A 12,500-nucleotide genomic window follows, 5' to 3' on the forward strand; every position below is an offset into this window, starting at 1 on the left:
TACTTGAATACTCCTGGAATTTTACAGACAAAATCCAGCACAAACCATGAAAATCTTTAAGTTCCACTCTCAGGACTGAAACCGTTTGATAGTGAGCCTAGACGGGAGTTTTTTAGTGGACCTAGATGTTGTCAACCCATTCAAGCCTAAAGTGGTCCCATTGATATGGCGAGTAAAACTGTCTGGTTTTAGACGGTAAATTCTTTAACTTTTCTCTCAAAACTTAAACGGTTTAATATAGTGAACCAACAATTGTAGAATGATGCTGCTAAAAGGGATAATGATAATAAAAGTAATAATAATAATAATAATAATAATAATAATAATAATAATATTTGTTATTATTATTATCATCATAATAATAATAATAATAATAATAATTATCACAATAATAATTATTATTTATGATGTGCATGTTCTATAAAATAATCATATGGGCAGAACAACTTCACAAAAATAAACAGCAATAAAAACTAATTGATTACAATGGTGAACTTTAAGGGGAAAGGGTTAAGATAATGAAATTTCTGGATCAATTATTGCACTGTGGTTTGGTTTACAGGTAGAAAAGATCATGAAGAATCAAGCATTTTACATAGAAACAAAAATAGATGGAGAAAGGATGCAACTCCACAAAGAAAAAGATGTCTTTATGTACTTTTCTAGAAGGTACTTGTAAACTTTGTTTAAGTGTCTAGTCGTTCTAGCACTGGAGCACTAATTGGGGACACTGTAAACTGAAATTAACAATTAACACAAATCAAGTCAAATTTTGGTTTTTAGGAGAGGGGAAACTGGCCAGGAGTACTCGGAGAAAACATCTCGGTGCAGGGTAGAGAACTAACAAACTCAACCCACATATGACGCCGGATCTGGGAATTGAACCCGGGCCACATTGGTGGGAGGCGAGTGCTCTTACCATGGATTAAGAATACTGATTGACTTTCCAAGTCATTTTATTAATGAGCAAGATGCATGCCCGTACAACACCAAAATAAGTTACCGGTACTGCTTGTTGTTATAATTATTTGAAAACTGAAAATCGATTTATTTAATCTTGAGATGCGCGACCTTTTAACCCGGTTTCCCCATAGGCAGCTCAGGTTTGCTTTACACGCGAGACGTGACAGTGAAAGCATCACATCAGCGACAACGCTGTTCTAGACAATTTTTGTTTTGTTTTTTGAGTTAGTTTCATGACAAAGAAGCAGAGGAGCGAAAAGTCATGAATGATTGAACCAAATAATGTAAGTTAAGTCACCTTGCTTATTTTGTTTTTTTGAGCTTTTTTAAAATCAAATTTTATTGATTTATTATCGAAAAATACAATTGGCGCGAAAATACCTTTGTTCCTTGCGGTCGAAAGCGAAGTATTTTCCATCCCCCCCCCCCCCCCCCAAAGAAAAAAAATTGCCCATGCAGCCATAATACATCATTAAGATTTACCACCTTACCGGGAATCCCATGCCAGAAAGCCTGGAAAGATTTAAGTTTCAATGAGATTGGAAAAATGTTATCAAGGCAGCTGGGAGGTGCTCAATTGCAGCTATTATGCATGAGACAGACGTTGACCAATCTACGTAGTATAACAGTCAGGTGTACAACAAGTTATAATACTAATTTTAACCAAAGGAGAGGACACCATAGGGATAGACGAATATTAGCATAGTACTAGCGTGGCTCGGTTGAAGCAGTAAGCGAGAAATTAGAGCTACAAGAATAAAGTTTGAGTCATTTAAAGGATGATATAATTAAAATTAACAGACATTTACATTGTGAACACAGACTGTGCTGTTTTCATTGCAAGAAAAAACTGCGCTTCGAACTCGCTTTTCAGCCAGAAAAAGGGTTTCGAGTACACTTCTTGGTGAATGGCTGTGTACAGCCTTGACTTTGTCTTTGGAAGATTTCGACAGCCTCTTAAACAACGACACTCCAAAACAGTTTAAAAAAGCTCGAAAAGACAAAACAAAACAAAAACAATTTGAGTTAACTTACTTTATTTCGTTCGTTCACTGAGAACCTTTTTGCTTATTTGCTCCTTTGTCATGAAACTAACTCAAAAAAACAAAACAAAAATTGTCGAGAGCAGTGTTGTTGCTGACGTGACTCTTTGATAGTCACATCTCATGCATAACACGAGCTTGGGCTGCCTGTGGTTTCCCCAACTTCAACATCACTTTTGTCCCGAAATAGCAAAGTGCATGTACTGCAGTACAGATAATTGAGAGTTTTGATAAGCATCACCTAAAATAATGCAAAAATTAATTATTTCTGATGCTGAGTACGTGTAGGTTTACAACATTAACTATGTACTAATAATGGGACCCTTTAGTAATAATAAAGTGACAAACGTTTATTTACGTGTCCATTGTATTTAATGATGAGGTACTCATTGGAGAAGAACCTCTTGGAGCAGAGTAGAGAACCAGCAAATTCAAACCATGTGCGATGCCAAGTCCACTGCACCATTCCTGGCTGCTCCCAAATTACTGATTCTTCCTGTATATTCTTGTATTTCTGGATGTACTTTTAAGTGCGTGAGGGTACCAATCTAAAAGATTTCACTCCAGCTTACACCAGTTGAATTTGCTGTACTTGTCTTGAAATAGAGGATCCTTAACAAAGAAAAAACATCATCATTGAATTGTTTCAAATCTAATGATGACTGCTGGCAATCTTTAACTTACATGTCAGTGTATCCAGTTTGTATGTCACCAAATATGGTATTGCCAACCGTCTTTGGCTTACATGCAACTGTTGCACACTATGTAATTTACGCATTTCACTGCGCAAACATAGACCCTGTGCAAAAATGGCTGCCTTTAAATTATTCTTTTGTTCATATTCAAAATAGCCCAACTAACCTCATTAGGGATAACAAATTCTTTAGAATTTTTGTCTCAAAAACGAGGTTAGTTGGGCTATTTTGAATATGAACAAAAGAATAATTTAAAGGCAGCCATTTTTGCATAGGGTCTATATTAATTAACACAATATATACATACCTATATATGTACAGTACACTCACACCTTAATTACACCTTAATCACTCACTGAAACGCTATGTGGTAGCCAGACGCACAGTTTTTTATAATTCAACTTTTATGCATTTAAAGAGTAAAAAGCAACACATTAAAATTCAGTTTTGGACTCGTAACAGATTAACTCAACTTATGTCTTAATTTATCATTAATTTTGGAACATGTAAAGTAAAGCACACATTACAGATACTTAATACAACAAGTTTTCTTTTCCCCTGTCACCACCTTTGTAAACATTGTCAAATACATTGTGTTTTCTTTGGTAGTGCAAATGATCACACCCACACATTTGGCGCAAATCCGTCTTCAGGAGTTCTCACACCACATATTGCTGGCTGTTTCTCAAGGTATGATTGCGCATTCAATGTCAGATGAACCGTTATTATTAGCTTTTATTTTTTAGACTGCTTTTCAGCCAGGTTATCAACTTGAAGATTTTCTGTTCACAATATTATGTTAATGTAGAAATGGAATAAAGTGCATGACTTTAAGAGCATAATTCCTTGACTTGATCGTGGTATAATTATGTTCCGTGTTCATCAATATGTCCACTGTGTACGTATAAGCATTTAAATTGTCATACATGTAGAATTAAAATGTTAATTTTGTGGATGTTAAACTTGATGGTCTTCCCATCTGAAAACTATGGCCATTTTCAAAATCGTCATTTTGAAAATGGTTTGAGCTTAGGAATGACATGCCTTCATGGAATTATATCCTCTGAATGATTGTAGTCTTGAAAAGGAATGCTCTTTTAACCCTGGCATTTGACAACCTGAGCAAAGGCTATCTTCATAACCGAAGGAAAGTGTGTTATCAGTGGATTGTGTATATATTTTTTATTTTTCTTCTTTTTAATAGTGTTATTCAATGTTAACCCTGCAATGTACACTTATGGTCAATTTGTTGTAGCTCAGTGCATTCCTGTATATTGGATGGTGAAATGATTGTGGTTGATCCTGCAACAGATGTTTGGCTGTGAGTATATAGTGAGAAATACATGTAAACCTACATGTAACATCTACTTTGTATTTAACAAATAGATATCCATGTTGCCCTGCATCTGTTCAGTTATAATTATAATAGATCAAAGATGACGTCAATGATGTTCTTACCAGATTTTGATCTATTGCTGAACAGACGCACAACAGCATGGAATCTATTTTTTAAAATTTAATATCATTTATGCATCTGTCCTGCAATAATTAAATAATTATGTGGAACAGACGTAGGTGAGAACCAATCAACATGCATGCGTTATTGACCTTGTTACATGTACATGTGTATAATAAAGCAGACTGGAATACTTCAGAATCTATGAGGAGAAACGCTCAAGCTTTTTTGTAAACTTTCCCCCCTCCCCCCTTTTTTTTTGAAGACTCGCACAATTCCAAGTTTCACCACCAACCTGAAAATTCAGTTTGCAATGTGGCTGAGAAAATTTGGTGCTTTGAATGTATTATAATAATAATGCACCCAAAGCTTCAGCACCAGCTTATTCCTTGGTGACACTATCAGTGCATGGCAGTATACATAGTGAACTCCCCACACCATCATCTATGCTTTTAACTTTTACACCTCCCCCTTTCCCTTACAAAAACTCTGCAGAGCTCCTCTGCCAAATTCAGGACTGGGTTTAAATCCCTGTGTTACTTTGTAATGATCCAACCAAGCCAGTTAGAGAAGACATACCTGTGACTGCTTTCGATCAGGCAATGGTCGTGTTGAATAATATTATATGACATATAGCTTTAATCCCCAAAATGACGACCAAAACATGTTCATGGACCACAAGATGCCATTTCAAGTTTGACACTGGACCTCTGTCTTTTTTGTGTGTTTAGATCAAAAGGGATGAACATGGATGTAAAGTCTTTAACTACTTATGAAAATGGTATGTGAAAATCATGGTCTTGGAGTTCTGGCGGTAATTTGACCCCCATATTTTCTACATAACCAGCTCCCATGGTTTCTTCTCTGTATTACATGTACTGTATCACTGTTGTGATCTTTTAAATATGTATATACACAAGTGAAACATCAAGAAAATAGCCGAAATTTTTCGGAAATGATGCATGTCCCATTGGTTAGGGTTGTATTTGTGGATCCTCCGGGTTAAAATGTTTCTCTCACCACAATCTAGATTTCCCATTGTTGGACCTTACTTAAACTACATAGACCATACATGTATTCCCAAATAGTGGCCGATGAAGTACTCTTTTGTCTTCTTGTTAGTGAGACCAGCTAGCCTCGCTCTTAAGCAGCATTTCTTTTGCATTATGTCCATGCAAACGAGTGCTAGTTGGTCTTATTAGCACAAGGACAAAGAAATCATTTATTGGCCACCATTTATCAGTATGATGACTTGATTCAATTCGTAGGTTGTCCTTCTTTTCGGGCAACATAAGCTTTCTTGTACTTGCTTTCTCACCCCTAATGGGGTCCCACTGGCAAGTATAGACAGTTAAATCTACAAGTGCCTCCCTTAGTGTTAACAGGGACTCAGATCTTGAGTAGACCTAGATGTTGCTAAGCGTCTCAGCCCTAAACTGCCCCCTAATGGCAAGTAATATATAGATTTAGTCAAGGCTAAAAGTGGACCTCTCGTGTTAATAAGTTGACCTGGCTTGAGCCTGCGATCCAATCGAAAACCAGTATCCGGTCAGCGGTCAACTAAAAAAAACAGCTGACCTCGATGAGCTTTCAACTTAAGCCCGCGATATGATCATGTGATACTGGTCAGCGGATACCTTGTCCTGACAGGTGTTAATTGAGCACAACATGGATGTCCAATGTCAAAGATGTTCCCGCCATAAAAACGCAGGTTGCACCACAGAGTTTCATATTGGCATACATGGAGAGGTGGTCGCTCGGTGATCAAGACCGAATTTTCTCGCACCGATGGGTTACTATATTTTCTTCCCCATGGTACTCCACGCGTGCGCGGAGCTCCACTAAAATCATCCGGCGTTATATAGAGTAAAGAAAGTGAAGAGTTAAAGGGATGTAGTGTTTGAGAGTATCTCGATGTTGGTAACCATTTTAACCATGAACCCTCGCCCAACGAAAAGTAAAATCTTCTGGCTTGAGCGCTTGTGGAGCAAAACCCTGAAAAAGTTCCTCTTTATAAAGTCAAAATCGCACTGAGATAGGAAACTCTGCAAAAATGTTCGTTTCAGCCTCAAAATGGAACTTTTTTGTGAAAAGTGCCATTTTTTCAGCATTTTGAGCTGTTTTCGAGCAAAAACCTAAAAAAATTCCCCATTCGGTCAAAATCACACCCGCTTAGAATGTCACTCTAAGGATGGAGAGAGTTAAAAACAAAAGGGACCATCCAGTCATAATTTTTTGTTGGGAAAGTATCATACATGTACTTAGGCTTAGATGTTGCTTGGTAATGTTTTCTGTAGGCTACCATCCTTGTTTCGTCGTGTTTGATATCCTTGTTATCAATGACAAGAAACTTGCCAATGTGCCCCTTTGTGAAAGAATCAAAACCATGGAAAAGTAAGTACAGTGTATGACACAAACACGTGTTTGAAACAGGGATTTTTGTGGAACTGCAGGCCAAAAGAAACTTGAATATTAAAGTCAATTACAACAATTTCTCTTGAGCTAATTGTTATTGTTGCGCTAGACTGGTAAGAACCAACAATAATAATAATTATCATTAAATTACTTAGATAGTATGTGCACTACGAGTGATTCTACAGTATGGCTTGCTAAATTCAAAAGTCTGTATTTGTTCTTGATTCAAAGGTCTAGAGATACATCAATTCTCGGTGTTTTCTCGAGTTCCACTTGTGAGAGATAATAGGTAAATTAATAACGCCCCAAGAAGGTGAAGTGTCTCCACTATTTTTTGCAAGTTGTTGTAGCTCATTTGTGAGTGCAACGTTTTGAAAACAGAATTAGTCACACGTTTTTCCTCTGCTCTTTCAATTTGGGTACTAAGGCCCGTTTTAAACGTCTCATTTCACATGTGCCGAATCTGATGCGAATGAGCGAAAACAATAGATTTTTCTTATTTGCATTAGATTCGGCACATGTGAAATGCGACGTTTGAAACGGGCCCAAGACTGAAATAAATAATAAAATGAGCATCTCTTTTATCCTCACCCACTATTTCGAATTTGCTTACAGGTATCTCGGCATTACTTATAATTGTAGAATACATACTATTGCGGGATCCAGGATGCATCAGTAGTAAAGGGGACATACCGGTATATTTTTTGAGGGGGTGTAGAAGTTGTTAAAAGGGCTAGGTCACGCTATTTTAGGCATTTTCAGCACTGATCGAATGGTCATAGAATTAACTAAAATATCAAAATAACTGTTCAAAACTATAGAAGATCTCTTACAAAACACAGGGAAGCCAAGAAGGGACAGGGATGGACAAAACTGGAGAGGATTGAAACGGATTGAATTTGGGTAAATTTGAAAAACGTCGGCCCGCCTTTTTTCAAATTTATATCAGTCTATATCAAAATGTCATTTACAAAGCTTGAAAATCATTCTCAGTTGTTGTGGCCGTGATTTTGCAAATGAAAGACTCTTGCTCTGCCAATTTGACGTTTAGAGCTCATAATTAACAAAATTAAACAAAATTACCTAAAATAGCGTGACCTAGCCCCTTTAATTAACCCACTGACGGCCAAACTGTCTCCCATTGACTAGTACAATCGTCTTCCGTTTGACACAGTAAAATCTATTACTGTGCATATGAGTCAATGCATTAATTAAAGAGGACATAGGATTTGAGGGGATGCGAAGATTTTTAGAGCGAGTTTAGATAGAGTGTCGTAAAACCAAAACCAAAGTAATTACTTAAGCCAATCAAAAAGGACGAAGGCATTCCGGTGAACCAATCAATACTCCCAAGTAAAAATTTTAGTTTCTAAAGAAACTGTGGTGCTGCGTCGGTGGGAGATTGAAACAGAAATTTGTTTTATCAAACTAGTTGTTAAAGGTCAAATAGCCACCGTGAAAGATTTGGATAGCTGACGTTTCGAGCGTTAGCCCTTCGTCGGAGCGAATGACAAAGGGCTAACGCTCGAAACGTCAGCTTTCCAAATCTTTCACGGTGGCTATTTGACCTTTATCAACTAGTTTGATAAAATAAATTTCTGTTTAAAACTCCCAAGTAATTACATGTAGCCGACACAAAGCACGGGAAAATGTGCACCCGCGAGCCACGATTGGTTTTGGTTTCACTTCTGATTGGTTGAAAAAAGTGGCGCGAGATCTTTGAACCAATCACTGGGTGAAGTAATGCAAAACCAAAGCAATTAGCTAATTACTTTCGACACTCAATTGAAAACCGCTCTAACCCTCTGACTTCTAAACCACCCTCATTGACGAGTAAAATCTTCTCACTCCTAGGAGACATGGTTTTGGAGGGGATGTAAAGGTTGTTAATATGTGTTGCAATTTTCTTTGCACCTTGTACCACATGGTACAGTGGTAACCCGGTGCACTGGACTCCTGACACGAGGGGTACTGGTGCGAGGCCTAGCTCAGTCATCATGAATGTCATCATGTGGTTTCCTTAGACTTCGTTAGAACTTTGCTGTATATCTTCTCCTAGCTGTAGAAATAGTCACTTAATAGAGACATACTGCTGAGGATAATCCTGTGATGGAGTAGGGGATATATTAAAAGTAGTGATACTTTCTGTCGCCTCATGCAACTTGAAATAGGCTCCGGCCGTGTGAGCCCCAGCTGGTCAAATGCGACTTTTGTCCATACACTATATGTGCAAACAAATGTTTTACATCCGAAACTATTGCTTTTTTTGAAGAGTACTGCGACCAAGGCCTGGATATTTTCAGTTTGTCGAAAGGCAGGATGCATCATCGAGGTACATGATAAAGCTTCATGTATGTACAGCCCTTTATGGTATGGTCCGTGCGGCCCCGTGCGCGCTTTCATTGTAAAACTATTGGGAATATCGCCGTAAAAGGGCCGTACGCATTAGCTCTGGCAGGGCCGAAAAAGCCTTACGGCCCTGCTAGGAATACGTACTGCTCCGTACGATGCGATTTTAGAGGATTTCGTCGCTTTTAAACATCCAAGTTATTTACAGCCAGAAAAGCAAATGCAAACAACATACAAGATAAATTTCCTGTGCAGATTTTGACTTATTTTCAGTTGTCCAAACTTCATATTCTGAGTGCTCATGAAGAGTGTCAAGAGCCCATATGATAAAATGCTTATTCACTGAGTGTAGGTCGGGCCGGACAGGAAAATATTTGGCTCTCGGTCATGGCGCTCGGTCCATACGCCATGACCTCGGGTCAAATATTTTCCCGTCCGGCCCACTCATTCAATAAGTACATAGTATGCTTAGAAAATAACATGTGGCTACTCTCAAATAGAGTGGAATTACTTGTTGTAGTGCTCTACCACTGATTTTGTTGAACAGCGATGTTGAAACGGTTTGCTCCCCTCTTTCAACATTGTTGAGTATGTGCGTGCGTTACCTAAGCAATCTCTCAATGACGTATCCATGTTAGACTGCAAAACAGTCGTATTTTTTGCGAACGCAAGCAACGCGATAAATATTCAAAAGAAAGGTCTGGAGCGAGTGTAGAAACGGCGAGGGAGAATGGGAAGAGACGCGACGGTTTCTCGCCTCACACGCCCAGCGTGTGAGGCTCGCGCGCTTCACACGCGAGGATCATGCTTACGGCGCTTCGAAAATGGAAGAAAACGACTGTTTTGCAGTCTATATCCATGTCTATCCATATTGATAAAGTTTAATAACCGCAGCTGCAGTGTGGGACCGAATAAAAGGCATCAACATCTATAGCTATCTTGCCGGCTCGGGAGTTCTCGCTTGGTCCCGCAAAATCAAAGATCTCTTTTCGGTGTGTTATCCCATATAATAAAGCCTCTATTGACCAAGCTTGTTCGGTCAAGGTGGCTGGATATTGACCTCTTTCTTGTTGTGTTTATGGACCGAGATGAAATAAACACGCAAAAGCTTGGGCAATATCCAGCCATCTTGACCTCACGCTTGGTCAATAACCCCATATGTCTTTGAAATAACCACGCAGTATGACACAAAACCAAAATAGATTTCAAATAATTTTCATCGGAATAGGGCCAAATGTGAGGCTCTCTTACGTCATCCCTTATTGATCCAGATTACATCTTACATCTCCTTTTAGACAGTCAATGAGACCGACAGACTGACAAATCAGACCAACAACAATCAGAACAGACAGACAGACAGAAGACTGGACAGAGGGGAGATCCACCTGACTGACAAAGAATACTGTACCAAAATAAAAATTGCTTTAAAGCTACCGACCGACTGAAAGTTCGTCAGTAATACACGTTGTAGGCAATCAACAGTGACCCCTCTAAAATATGGACTTGCGGGAGGATCCATTTGTTTCTCAAATTTATACCATTCCTTGATTTGAATTCCTTTAAGAAAATTTTCTTGTTCTGTTGTAGAGGAGACGTTGTAAAAGCTCTAAATGAGGCAATCGATAAAAGAGAAGAGGGATTGGTCATCAAATCGCCATCCTCGATTTATAAACCGAACGTGAGAAGTGGTATGCAACAGTTACTGAGGTCTTGCTGCTCACATCATTATTATTATTATTTTATTTAACTTTGCCAGTTAAGCTGGCAGAGCGCCACAACAGCTTGCGCCAATTACTGTGGCCCCTTTTTTACCCTCCCAACCATGATACACAACAGACCGCAACACTGGCAACTACGTGCCCTACTCTTAGCGACAAGCGTGTGGGTTCTGTTACGTCCCACAGGATTTTGAACATTGAAGGGTTGTGAAACGGGGCCTACGGTTTATCGTCTTTATCCGAGAAGACTAGAGAATATAACCATTTGCAGATGTAATTACAAAGGCAGCACTTTCTCCTCAATTATTTAAAGACCCTGAGTGTTGGTCCGGCCGGAGTTGACTTCCGGCGTGACAGCCCGGTGCTCAACCAACTGAGCCACCAGTGCGGGAATTTAAGCAACAATGCCGGCTACAGCAACGGCTACCCAAGAAAGCAATGATATTATTGGTTAAAAAAAGGGAAAGCTCACCTCCTTTGCCTCAGGCGACCCTATTGATGGTTTGCAACCACCCTCTAGAGACACAGATAACAATGATGTAATGAACAATTGCTGGTGGACGAACAAAAGGAGATAATGAGAGATCTTTTGTTTTCGTCCACCAACATGGCGGCGATGACGTAACGTGAAAACTTACAATTTAGTAGTGATAATTCCTGTGGTTGTAATTTATCTGCCGACATGCAGGCTCTCTTAACAATTGCCAAAACTTCGTTTTTTTTTGTGTGTGCTCTCATTTCAATGAACAACATGGATGCATCGGCCGCACCTTTTCTATTTCTCTATTTTGTCGTAGAAAGAAAACAGTGTAGCTTATTTAGGACGTGGTTCGTCTTAATCCCTGTAGTGCCTCTAACCTCTGAAGTTCCCAAAAGAAATGTGTCGCCGTCACTTCTCTACTCGTACAGCATTTTCACTGATATGTGAAAAGAAAGCATTGCCTTGAAATTAAAAAAACATATCGATACTGATTTTCACGTTTTGAAAATAAAATGTCATCTTTATCTTACAGTGCTGTTAGAAAACATCCAGTCCCCGGGTGCGTTGTTTAGGGTGTCTGCTAGAACTAGAGTGGACTTTAATCCAACTTAACTTTTCTATGAAATTTGTAGGAAGTGGCTGGATAAAAATCAAGCCTGAATATGTTGATAGTTTGAGTGATGAGGTATTGTGTTCTTACCTTGTCGTAAGCATACCACAAATAAAGAGTTCTTAATGTTAAACGTTCTTATTGGTTAACTTTGAGGTGATTGCTCAAAGAATTGTTTTTTGTTTTGTTTTTGTTTTTTACGAGACATCTGGTTTGTCTCTTTCTACTGGGCAAACCTGCCCAGAGGGAAGGAGCACGAACAGGACTCGAGGTCCTATGCGAGGTGCTCCACCCTACCCTATCCAGACCAGAAAGATGCCAAGCCATCCTGACCCAGTAATCGTAATATTTTCGATAAGCATTTCTCCGCCGGTCAGTTATTGGCCATTTTCAAGAATACCATGATACTCTTTGTTTGCGCTCCAAAATGTTGCATTGTCTCTGGAAACAACGCTTCTGCAAAATTTGGGAGGGAAAACAAAGAGTATTATGATGTTTTTGAGAGTGGCCTATTCAATTCATGTTGAATATACTAAGACAATTTTTCACCTCCATGCAAGTAGAAGTAGAAATACCCTACTGCTTCACGCCTAAGTAAATTTGTACCAAAGTTTATTTCCAGGCTTCGATTAATAAGTATTCTTAGGTCTCCTTTGACCCTTGCAAGGTATTTAAAGAACGAAAAAGGAGATTCTTCATTCCATTCTGTTTCTGTTTTTTCAATTTTCTTCATAACAAGAGCTTTTTTGCGAGTTATGCTCATTGACGCC

General features: G+C 38.8%; 1 protein-coding gene across 1 annotated transcript in view; it reads left to right on the top strand.

The window, feature by feature from the left end:
• Positions 1-12,500, top strand: part of LOC138031318 (DNA ligase 4-like) — a 50,495-nt gene that overhangs the window by 13,221 nt on the left and 24,774 nt on the right. The window contains exons 9-16 of the mRNA XM_068879026.1: positions 563-669; positions 3,311-3,391; positions 3,957-4,022; positions 4,889-4,938; positions 6,455-6,551; positions 8,845-8,904; positions 10,509-10,609; positions 11,753-11,805. Of these exons, the coding sequence (XP_068735127.1) occupies positions 563-669; positions 3,311-3,391; positions 3,957-4,022; positions 4,889-4,938; positions 6,455-6,551; positions 8,845-8,904; positions 10,509-10,609; positions 11,753-11,805 (615 nt within the window). The remainder of the gene's footprint in view (positions 1-562; positions 670-3,310; positions 3,392-3,956; positions 4,023-4,888; positions 4,939-6,454; positions 6,552-8,844; positions 8,905-10,508; positions 10,610-11,752; positions 11,806-12,500) is intronic.

The sequence above is a fragment of the Montipora capricornis genome, chromosome 14, assembly GCF_036669925.1.
Source record: "Montipora capricornis isolate CH-2021 chromosome 14, ASM3666992v2, whole genome shotgun sequence".
NCBI classification, from domain to species: Eukaryota; Metazoa; Cnidaria; class Anthozoa; order Scleractinia; family Acroporidae; genus Montipora; species Montipora capricornis.